This window comes from Lissotriton helveticus, chromosome 1_1 (assembly GCF_964261635.1).
Source record: "Lissotriton helveticus chromosome 1_1, aLisHel1.1, whole genome shotgun sequence".
Taxonomy (NCBI): Eukaryota; Metazoa; Chordata; class Amphibia; order Caudata; family Salamandridae; genus Lissotriton; species Lissotriton helveticus.
In genome coordinates, this window is record NC_136057.1 from 916127255 (window position 1) to 916139608 (window position 12354).

General features: G+C 45.2%; 1 protein-coding gene across 3 annotated transcripts in view; it reads right to left on the reverse strand.

The window, feature by feature from the left end:
- MSRB3 (methionine sulfoxide reductase B3) overlaps nucleotides 1–12354 on the reverse strand; it is a 402481-nt gene that overhangs the window by 6670 nt on the left and 383457 nt on the right. For all 3 annotated transcript variants that reach the window (XM_078676314.1, XM_078676305.1, XM_078676297.1), the window contains one exon: nucleotides 1055–1152. In XM_078676314.1, the coding sequence (XP_078532440.1) occupies nucleotides 1055–1152 (98 nt within the window). The remainder of the gene's footprint in view (nucleotides 1–1054; nucleotides 1153–12354) is intronic.

The window sequence follows — 12354 nt, forward strand, 5'->3', positions numbered from 1 at the left end:
AGGATGGGGGGGTCGTGCAGGATGGGGGGGTCGTGCAGGATGGGGGGTCGTGCGGGTTGGGGGGGATCACGCGGGTTCGGGGGTATTTTAATCATTTTTTTAAATAATTAAACTTACCTGTCCGCCGGATGGGTCCAGCGTCTTCTCTGCTCCTGCTCTCCTGCTCACAGGAACAGGAAGCGGGCAGCCAGGCTCCCTCCTCTAAGCCAACCACAATGCTGCAAGCAGCGTTGTGATTGGGCCAGATGCAACCCAGCCAGCGGCTTATGGGGAGGCCATCTTCTCCATGCAGGCATCAATGTAGCCTACACGGAGAAGGACATTGTGCGCATGATTGGCTTGGGCTGCCCCAGGGGGGCGACCAAACAGTCTTTGTGCACTCGGGAGTGGGCAGGCACACCACTCCTCCCCTGCCTGCTCGCAGAGCAGACCCCCACACGCAACCAAACATAAAATGGTAATAACTGAAAGTTATTAAAATTTTATGTTTCGGTTTTTCACACTGCGAGAAAGAAGTGGGGCCATGCTCCTCCGCCCTAGTGGAGGAGCCGCCTCTGGTCAGTCTTATAAAACAGGTCACCTCTTCAAACACATAGTTAAGGAGTCCATTCCACGTGGAATCTTTAAATATATAATAGATCCACTTATATTTTACTCCAGCCATGTATGAATGGCCAGTGACGAATTACAGCACCTCTTTTTGCTGCTATCCCTGTCACGACACATTAATAATATGCAATCATTTCTGCGTTTACGTTCTTATTTTAATAGTTAAAAAACTGCCTCGAAATTATGTTTTGTGAATAATCACAAGAAATTTAAAATTTCGCCCTACATAAGGGATTATCCACCGATATATGCAGGTGTTTGCCATGTTATTTATCTGCGCAGCCGCTGACATACAGATTTGATCTAGTTTTCGACTCCTACCACAATATCATATTTACTTAATATGAAAAGGCTTTTGGTAAAGAAGAAGGTATGGATCATGTTCACGTCAATCCTCTCAGTCATTGCAATCAGTTCTGTGGCTCTCAGAGTGCTGTCGACTGACCTGACTGCAGCTTGTCTCCACCCTGTGCATCCCATACGAGAAGTCATCGGTAAAGGTAATGGTATCCAAGCTGATTACGTCATAGAAGGAAGGCCAACCTGCAGAGGCAGAGAAAAGCAGGATTTACTTTTTCTGAAATGAACATGAGGGAAGGTTGTACAAAAGGCATTTTGTACGAACACATTTTGTGAAAACAATGTGATAAATGGTGGAAACAAGCAACCATCTCCAGCATCCTTTGTTGAGCAATAGGTGAGTGCATGCTGCAAGGGCAGATTAAAAAAAATCGTTTTTCCCATGCTGCAGATGGAGAAAAAAATGCATTTTGAATGTTAGCACACAAAACTTTCCGCTGCTGTTCATGTTCTATAGAACTACCGCACACTGTCACCATTGCAAAAGGAGCAGTGAAGAACACTCCCAAGAGCCTGGCAGACATCCCGTTCCACTAGAGCAGCCCGGGTCGATGCATGCCTTCGAGCCAGGAACCTTCGATTCTAGCAGAGGAGCGCTCGCAGTTCTGCACACACCGCAAAGATCAATACTGTTCTTTTTTTATAACGTTTAGCCTTTCCCATTTAGTTGACTTTTTATGGAATTTTTGTAATATTATTACTGCTTGATTGCGTCTTTATGTGAGAGCAATTCAATTTGATAAGTGTCGGGATTTACAGTGCTTAGAAACGGCAGAGGTATGGCATAAGTCGGTGATGTGCAAAAGCGAGTTATCATTTGAGTTGCTTTCTATAGCGGAACAGTCAATGTCCCGCATTTCACTCGTAATTAACAGATTAATACCCTTTTGCTAACATCCTGGATGTTCCCTTCAACTGGAGAATTTGCTTTTCTACAGATATGAAATAAAGCTGTCGCTCTAAGTAACTCTCGACTCCCTACCGTTTTATGGATAGCAGCGCACACAAAAATCACAATACAGGCCGAAGGTAAAGAAAGAGTGTAGAAGGGAGGGCTGCCGCAGAACTGCCCAGCTTCAGGAAACAGGCTCATTACAGTTCAAGAAATATTACACGTGATACATCTTCAAAGAGGACCATACATCAGACACAACTTAATCTGAGCATTAACCGAAGTCAAACTCAATCCCTGGATTAGAAAAGGACGCACTTTTCTCCAAAAGATGTAGGAGAATATCGAATAAATGCACAAGTGTGCATTTGTTCAGCCTGAAGAAATAAATCAATAGCAGAGGCTAGCAGATGTGCACCACCACTGGAATGTAATATCCGGTGTGGAGCCGTATCATGACCACTCAGAGATGAACATGCAACACATAGGAGCATGCTAGCCTGGCTGATCATGAGAGTCTGATGCACTTAGATACGCCCTAGAGAGAGGGCTCTATGCAAATGGTGAACAGGTCGTCTCACAAAAAGTGTTTATGAGTGTGGGAAGGAGTACTACCGCAGTACTCCTTCACACACTCTTACATGCCTTTGTAAATTGGGCCGAAACGTCCTTCTCCCTATTAGTAAAAGTACAAAGAGGTCACAGTGTTTTCTATTTGCACTAATTGTATATGAATATTTCCTGAATTATCCCATTTACTTACCATTTTAGATGGTTTAGGGGCAATTGACAAAGGCACGTGAGAGTACGTAAAATACAACTGCAGGAATTCTACGTCATCCTTCAGAGAAGCGATAAAATGAGCAGCACTTTGTTAGCTAGTCACAAACATTGCTTATCAATGACAAGAAATCACTTTAAAGATGAAATAATGCTTTAAAAACAGACTGCTGTGCCGTGAATGGGCATTGTACACTGTCTCCTGACATGTGTGTTGGGGGCTGGTGTCCAAGGGGAGGGTTTGAAGTCGATGGAGAGCGGTTTTACATTGCCTTGTTTGGGCATGGGTCCTTTCAACAGGAATTCAATTGTGTTGCATAACCTGGTATCCCAGTATGTTAGGAGCCACAGCTTTTCCAGTGTCCACATGTCCCTGCAGTCTGTAATGCCTCCATTCACCTCCACTTACCAATGGCTTTTCTTGTCTCCCTCCAGTGGCTGGGCTGGGGCCTGCCTACAGCAGGAGGATGTTGGCGCTCAGGGGTGTTGTCAAATAGAGCACAGCCCGCTGCCATAAAAGGATGCCCATCCGTAGAAGACAACAGTCCTATGGCACACAGGCAATAACATCTATTGTACACGTTCTTTCTGTGATGTGGGGTGGAAGCTGGATAGCTTCTTCTATTTTGTGCATGTGAGCATTAACAAATTCACCGTAGAGGAAACTGAAAGATGCACAAGCAGCATGTCATAACAAGATAGCTGTGAACCAGTGCCTTTCTAACTAGGCGGTACAAAAGGGGGTGGTGATGGACGGAGCATCTGAACCAATCAAACACTCACACCCAGTCAAAAGATCTGGGTTTGATCCATCACCGTTCTTTAGCCCACTCTGCCACCCCAGTTCAGACATAGCTATATGCAAATCAGTCTGACCCTGTGCCTCATGGGAACAGTCCAGCCCGAACTGCCAAGCCATGCCTTCCCTGGACCGGAAACAAGCTTCCGAGGACCGGTTTCTGGCATTCCAGCCGTCTTCAGCCCGGCTTGCTTGAATCCAGTGGCAAAGTGAGCAAGGGACTCACTAATGAGCATACCCTGCCACACTTATGGCGGCCAAAGCGGTACAAAAGGGGGTGGTGATGGACGGAGCATCTGAACCAATCAAACACTCACCCCCAGTCAACTGATCTGGGTTTGATCCATCACCGTTCTTTAGCCCACTCTGCCACCCCAGTTCAGACATGGCTATATGCAAATCAGTCTGACCCTGTGCCTCATGGGAACAGTCCAGCCCGAACTGCCAAGCCATGCCTTCCCTGGACCGGAAACAAGCTTCCGATGACCGGTTTCTGGCATTCCAGCCGTCTTCAGCCCGGCTTGCTTGAATCCAGGGGCAAAGTGAGCAAGGGACTCACGTCTGAGCATACCCTGCCACACTTATGGCGGCCAAAGCGGTACAAAAGGGGGTGGTGATGGACGGAGCATCTGAACCAATCAAACACTCACACCCAGTCAAAAGATCTGGGTTTGATCCATCACCGTTCTTTAGCCCACTCTGCTACCCCAGTTCAGACATGGCTATATGCAAATCAGTCTGACCCTGTGCCTCATGGGAACAGTCCAGCCCGAACTGCCAAGCCATGCCTTCCCTGGAGCGGAAACAAGCTTCCGAGGACCGGTTTCTGGCATTCCAGCCGTCTTCAGCCCGGCTTGCTTGAATCCAGTGGCAAAGTGAGCAAGGGACTCACGTCTGAGCATACCCTGCCACACTTATGGCGGCCAAAGCGGTACAAAAGGGGGTGGTGATGGACGGAGCATCTGAACCAATCCAACACTCACACCCAATCAAAAGATCTGGGTTTGATCCATCACCGTTCTTTAGCCCACTCTGCCACCCCAGTTCAGACATGGCTATATGCAAATCAGTCTGACCCTGTGCCTCATGGGAACAGTCCAGCCCGAACTGCCAAGCCATTCCTTCTCTGGACCGGAAACAAGCTTCCGAGGACCGGTTTCTGGCATTCCAGCCATCTTCAGCCCGGCTTGCTTGAATCCAGTGGCAAAGTGAGCAAGAGACTCACGTCTGAGCATACCCTGCCACACTTATGGCGGCCAAAGCGGTACAAAAGGGGGTGGTGATGGACGGAGCATCTGAACCAATCAAACACTCACACCCAGTCAAAAGATCTGGGTTTGATCCATCACCATTCTTTAGCCCACTCTGCCACCCCAGTTCAGACATGGCTATATGCAAATCAGTCTGACCCTGTGCCTCATGGGAACAGTCCAGCCCGAACTGCCAAGCCATGCCTTCCCTGGACCGGAAACAAGCTTCCGAGGACCGGTTTCTGGCATTCCAGCCGTCTTCAGCCCGGCTTGCTTGAATCCAGTGGCAAAGTGAGCAAGGGACTCACGTCTGAGCATACCCTGCCACACTTATGGCGCCCAAAGCGGTACAAAAGGGGGTGGTGATGGACGGAGCATCTGAACCAATCAAACACTCACACCCAGTCAAAAGATCTGGGTTTGATCCATCACCGTTCTTTAGCCCACTCTGCCACCCCAGTTCAGACATGGCTATATGCAAATCAGTCTGACCCTGTGCCTCATGGGAACAGTCCAGCCCGAACTGCCAAGCCATGCCTTCCCTGGACCGGAAAAAAGCTTCCGAGGACCGGTTTCTGGCATTCCAGCCGTCTTCAGCCCGGCTTGCTTGAATCCTGTGGCAAATTGAGCAAGGGACTCACGTCTGAGCATACCCTGCCACACTTATGGCGGCCAAAGCGGTACAAAAGGGGGTGGTGATGGACGGAGCCTCTGAACCAATCAAACACTCACACCCAGTCAAAAGATCTGGGTTTGATCCATCACCGTTCTTTAGCTCACTCTGCCACCCCAGTTCAGACATGGCTATATGCAAATCAGTCAGACCCTGTGCCTCATGGGAACAGTCCAGCCGGAACTGCCAAGCCATGCCTTCCCTGGACCGGAAACAAGCTTCCGAGGACCGGTTTCTGGCATTCCAGCCGTCTTCAGCCCGGCTTGCTTGAATCCAATAGCCCCTAGATGGATGAATCTCATGTAGAATAGCAGAGAGATTGTGTGTCGTGGACATAAAGCAGAATGTAATCTGCATATATTGAAACGGTTATCCATCTCTCAAAGAATGTGGATGGTGTTCAATTCACCGATTGCTTTGATATACACTCTCCCCTTACCTAGGCCTTAAAGACCTCCTACCGTATGTCTCAGTCAGTAACAGACCGTTAATTTGACTGAAAATAGTTTTGCGACTCTGATTTGAACACCATGTCTAAGAGCACCACTGTCAGGAAGAGCCAAAGCCTGAGGCGTGGCACTGCAGCTGTAAATTTCAGCTCCAGCAGTATGGGGGACACATACCCAAATGGCAGCTATCTTGCAAGGATAACCAATGGTCTATCTGCGAGTATACCCCATACTCTACCACACACTGCGTAGCTTCACATTAAGCCTCTGGGCACTACTACAGACTAGCATGGTGTTGCGGCCTCCCCCGCATAGTATTAATCAAGGCTCTACTCTGGCGCATAAGAGATGTAAGTTCCTATAAAACTATGGGATGTCCATGTTTGCACTACATACATTTAGTAGCATAATATGTTGTCCTTCAAGTGTACCCTGTATAGTACATATCCCACTTCCGCATCTGAGACTTTGTGCATCCAGTGAGGAAATGGGAGGTCCCTCTCCACCTGCTGCAGAAAGTTTCAGCACGCCACACTTCTGGCATAGGTGCTAAATGAGGTGTATGTTTGACGCCTCTCAAGAAATTTGGCCAAATGTGTCTCTTGCAAGAATGCTAGGGCCAGCTCCTCTGCAACAGCAGAAAAACGTTGCCCCACTGCTCAGAGCCAGCAGATCATAAATAAAATGATAATAACACAATGCTATTGTAATTGTATTTATTGCTGTCCAAGCTGCGCAATAGGTATAGGGCAGGGCATGGCAGGGTGGAGGAGTAGTGTGCACTTATAAGTGCACATGTCAGTTTGGCCGGACGTCCTAGACCAGCCAAACAGACATACAAACTTATGCTTCTCCAACCCAGCTGGTTGCACAGCCAGGTTGGAGTAAAGCCACAGGCTCCAAGGCACTGTCCGAGCAACAAACAAAGCTGCTCAGACCAATCCTAGCGCAGATCTCATGCAAAGAGAGCAGTGTCTGGATTGAGTGCAATCTGTGCCCTCAGGCCCATCCACATCTGGGTGGGACGAGAGAGGCAATGAGGCGACCGGAAGCATCAGCGGGAGTGGAATAGCAGCTAAGTCTTCTTATATTTGATATTATTACCCAACCCTCCTCCCCCACCCGCCCGCCCTATCAACCTAGGTAGGCGGCGGCCACCACTGTATACAATGAAGGTTTTTTGTCTATGCCGGTACGCTGCTATCCAACTCGCTTTTCAAGTATCATTCAGACTTTTAAAGTGTAAGCGAGCCTGCAAGATGTAATTCTTTCTGTGTCATGTTTTTTCCTCTGGGTCATAGTGTTTATCTGCAAGCCAAAGAGATTCTGTTCTCTCAATTTGGGTAATATCATGTAATATAATAGTAACTCTTTTCCACCACCATGCTATACTGCTCACCTCAACTAGCAGCAGCAATACCACACGTTTTCCAGCCATATATTTTGGGAATCAAATCAACCATAAAACATAAGTATAGCGTGTAACACTAACAGTGCCAAGCACCTCAGCCTCCGCTATAGTGGTGGTGGCCTCCTTGCAGTAGAACAATGATTGTGTCCATCATCTTCTCCTGTTACAGCTAGTATCATGCATATTGCATATTTACTGTGTAGTGTCAGTGTTACCTCATCCACAAGGTATCTCTTCCTTTTACAGAGTGATATTGCATGTATAGCACCTCCACCGGAGTCAATGTTGTAACATTGCTTTTGCCATATACTACTTCAGTGATTTCCCACTGCTTGCGCTGCATACTATTCATATGCACCATCATTAGCATTTAAATTAATGGGCTACATCCTACTGTTTTAGCTTCCTTCATCCTTCATCCATCATCTCTGCCGGGTTACCACACGCAGCCATAGATCAGGGAAGGTGTAATTTATTCCAGTTTTCTTAAGAAATACGTGTGCTGTCTGAGGGTGTGTGAAGAACTGTGCTTTAAAAGTACATGTGAATTTGAGTCACACAGCATAGAGTATAGGGAGTTTACTTGCTTGTAGCTTCTTTTTTAAGCTGGCAAAGCAGCTTAGGTGGGCTCCCTGCACTGACATGGTGAAGAAAGGGAAGGAAGACACCAAAGAGCCAGAGTATTGTAGGCCCCTTTTTTGCTTGCCAACATCAGCACTGTACCTCTCCCTGTAGTTTGGGAGGCATACAATTATTGATCTTTGTGGAGCACCTGGGACTGGACCAAGGGCCAGTGATCCGCATCGCATATCTTGATATGGCTGCTGTTCCTACATGAACAGAGGAATTTTCCTCTCCTATTCAAGTTTCAGAGCCTGATTATGACCGCTAGACTCACAGTGAAGTGGTGGTGGAGGTCCGGCCACCACCGCACTGGCGGTCCGACTGCCCTGTTACAGTGAGGGCAGTCGGACTGCCATTACACTGCCACAGCCCCCAGGGATCAGGGATCCCTGGAGATGGTGCAGCAGTCTTGAGGCTGCAATATGCTTGACGGAACTGCTGCGATCCCGCTAAGCATTTTACAGTTTCCTTTCTATCATGGTTTACATGGCAGTTCCACGTCCAATCGTGGTAGAAAAGAACAAAGGAGGCCCTACACTGCCACTTATTGCCTCAGGGCCATGGGGTCCATGCAGGGGGGCACATGTTGACCCTGTGTGCGTGCACCCCAGTACCTGCACGCTTGCAGGTACTGCCTTTGACAGTCGCATGGCGGTGTCTTTTTCAATGGCCAAAGGAAGGCCAAAGGGTCACTCACCAGACCAGGAAAAAACTCCTAATCTGGCGGGCGGGCAGGCGCCGGTCGACCTTGGCAGTGCGGGAGTGAGGCAATGGCGTGCTGCCTCACCCCACTTCCGCACCGCCAAAGTTATAATCAGCCCCTTAGTCTTTAGGTAGACACAATGGCTATAACCTATTGTAAAGCACTTTGATGCCCATGCTGTAGAAAAGGAAGAAGCAAGAAGCAAATAAATGATAGCAAGTTATTTCTAAATAGCATTATATACTGCACGTTTGCGGTCTCTAAACTGTGTAAATAGAAAGACATGTTTATCCAATTTATGGTATTCAGTTTAGAGTCTGGCTGAGAGATGGAAAGCCCAGTCTGCCTTGGTGAGTTTCTGACTTCGAGAATGTCACATTTTGTCAGCTGCGAACATTCAGCTGACACAGTCACACTTCCACTACATATAAACTTACAAAACGTTTTATGAGACACTTTCATCTTCTTTAAAAGATGATGACGCTTTTTTGAATGTTAAAAATAGTTGGGGTTGGTTGGGAAAAGGGATGGATGACTTACCTGTATTACACTTAATTGTCGAAAAGCGTTATTTTTCTAAATTTCAACACATCTAATATCTTTAAAGCAATCAAGAATTCCTTATAACGTTTTAAAACATATACATTTTCACCAAATTACTAAAGCTCTAAAGGTTAGTGTAGTTTACTTTTTTTTTTAACTAATGGGGTGGTGAGAATTGAAAATAAATGTTATCAATCAATCCTCCTTAATATATTAATAAAGTTATGTATAGCATAAGCTGTTAGTGCCAACATCTCAATAACTTAAAAATAAATAGGAGTGGGTTGAGCGCAAAATCTTTGTAGATTATGACACGCATTCTTTACTTGAATACAATATAAGGTACAACTCTTTGATGGATGCACAACCATTACTGACACGTTTAAATGATGACGTATACTGTATTCATGCATTAGTACAAAATCACAATGACTATGCTTCTTTCAAAATCCCTTCCCCTGCTCTACCACCCAGTATTAGTGTACTTAACTCACTGCGTTCATTATGCTATTATAGGGGTTATAAATGAGTATAACATATTTGAACAACTTTCTCTTACTTAATAAAAATGTTTTTCTTGAAATGCTTTTTCTCCGTACCCACACCCCACAATGTCCAATAGTACTGTTACTCTTTTCCACACTCACTGAAACTGTTACACAAAGCCCATTGAGATATATGTTACATGTGTCGATAAGGGAGGGAAATGTATTGAAAAGTTTTTGACAATATCCACAAAATTATGACTGTGCATGTGATTATTGCATTTGCATTGTATCCCTTGACTACTCAGAGGACACCACTGTAGGATGCCCACTATTGTGAACTAACTTTGCAACTACGTACATGGTCAGCCTATTCATGAGTGCAACATCATACACAAGTAGATCTCACATGTTGTGTATTTCTTGTATGGGCCATTATCGTTTTCACTATGTTAGCAGGTGCGGCCCCTGCAGTTAAGAGCATTGGGGCAGTGCGGCCGGGTTAGGGTGGGATTCTACAGACAACCACTAGGGAAAATTAAATAAATAATTAATTTTCCCTCGTGGTCGTCTGTGGAAATCTCCCCCACCCGGCCCCACTGCTCTTACCTGCATGGACAACTGCTGCATGTTAGCCTAACTGTGCACATTGTATGCCGCTTTTATTTTGCATACATTACTAAATATCACACTTGTCTTTGTGCCACATTGCATTTTCACACAGAACCAGCACCTGTTTTCATATTTTACTCATTTCCTGAGATTTAGTCTGAACAGCCTGGGGAAGGTCAAACAACATGGCCCCTTGTTATTATCTTTGGTTAGATATTAGTACCTAGACATAATAAAAGAATATAGATGCTGTTTTGAATACAGATATCTTGTTATATAACTAAGGACAGGGGTTCTGAAAAAACACAGACACAGCAAAGTCCCTGAGACAAGAGTGCTGCGTCATCTGAGATGTAGAACATCCACCTACGTAAGCTAATGTATGGGGTCTGCCATTAAACCCAAAGAGCTATAATTTATAACCACTTGGCTTCAGTAGTACCGGAGGGTTTAGAGAGATATGTCAGATAACAAGACAGAGTTTTTTTAATGGTATATGGTTTATTAACCATGCTGATGATATTATTGACATGTATTTACTCTCTAATTAGGGGACAATTATTGCATCTTAAAGCACAATTGTTTAAATAACCATTGTAAACTTCCTTCTTGTCTTTTGAAAAAATCTTATTGTGGACAAGTACGAGTGAGAGATATCTGAGAGGGACGAGAGTGTTACGTTCTGGGGTGCCAAATCACTTGCCTCTTTGGAAAGGTTAGGAGGGAAAGTGAGGCAGGGACGTAAGCTCATACATAGTGAGGTGGTATGGTGACTCAGTTCCTACATACTGATGTTCTATGGTACCAAGCATAGTTCTGGTCCAGAGCAAAATCCGTGCAAGGACTGCATGCATTTATACGTCTCCCACTTTATGAAAATATTTAAAATACCCATGCATGAATTATAACTATTTTCCATGTCCAGGTGTAATTTACGTATGGAAAAGGTTTTGCCAATCCACCCTCTTATTTTTAACATATAAATAACATGCCTTAATTGGTTTATTTAGTTATTTAAGTTTGGAGATTTTTCTCCTGCGACTAAAACAACTCATCAGATGTGAAGCTTTTCATTATGTTTGTAGTTTCAGGATTCTTCTATATGAAGTACCCATATGAATTTATCAACACATAAGGAAAATAGTCAAGAGTACCCAACTCCAACAACTATTGAAAGTGGAACCTGGGCAACTGCTTCTATGGTTTCTCAAGGCCTCCTTCCACCAATTCCTGAAGCCTGGTCCTATCTCCTCGCTGCAAATTAAAAGGGTGTTAAGGCAGGGCTTCCACAAATCAAATGCCACAATCTCCAACACCAGCTTCCCAGGGGACCATGAAGCTCCTTCTATGTTGGAGCAGGGTTCAGACGTGGATGGAAGCAATGCCTCTGATCAGGTCTAAATGGGGGCCACAATAATTGCGACTTTTAACCAATGTTTTGACCTTATAGACGGTAGATGATTAAGGATGTTAGTTTTCATTCTATAATATGCACCATGTACATTTGTTCCCCATTTTCCTCACTATAATGTTTGGTATTTTGGACGGTACATTATGTGAAAGCAGTCACCCCCTAAAGAACTGCTCACATTTGTTGTTAGCAGATGGAAGGAGTCTACGGGATCATGGGTAGAGACTTTGGAGGATTGCTTCTACATTGAGGGGAGAACAAAATTAAAATGTACAATTTGCCACAATGGACTGCTAAAAAGCAGATGTATATCATATACCTTTTAACAGCAGCTATCCTCAGAAAGACTCTTATCTGCCGCAAGAGCAAGCCGTGGCATCCCCGGGTTGTCCAGAGTCTCCCATGGTTGGTGATAAAGGACTCTTCTGTACTCCAACTCATCCGCAGACAGAGGTATGTCAAAGCCACAAGGCCTCCTACTGTCCTCTTATGGAACCTCTTATGTCCTCTTCTGAACCATATAAAATCTCTGAGTCAACTCATTACTTTTCTAGACTTGGCTTGTTTGGACAGGGTGTTTTATCTACAGACATTCTTAAAAAGAAAATATCTACAAGGGTGGTATCAATTTAATCAGTAGGAGAAAATCCACTGTTGTAGCAGATTCAGGTAATTTGTGTTAGTAATAATTAGGCAAGCTGTGCTAAGAGGAAAACAGGAATGCAACTACAAAACAATGTAGTCATGCAGTTT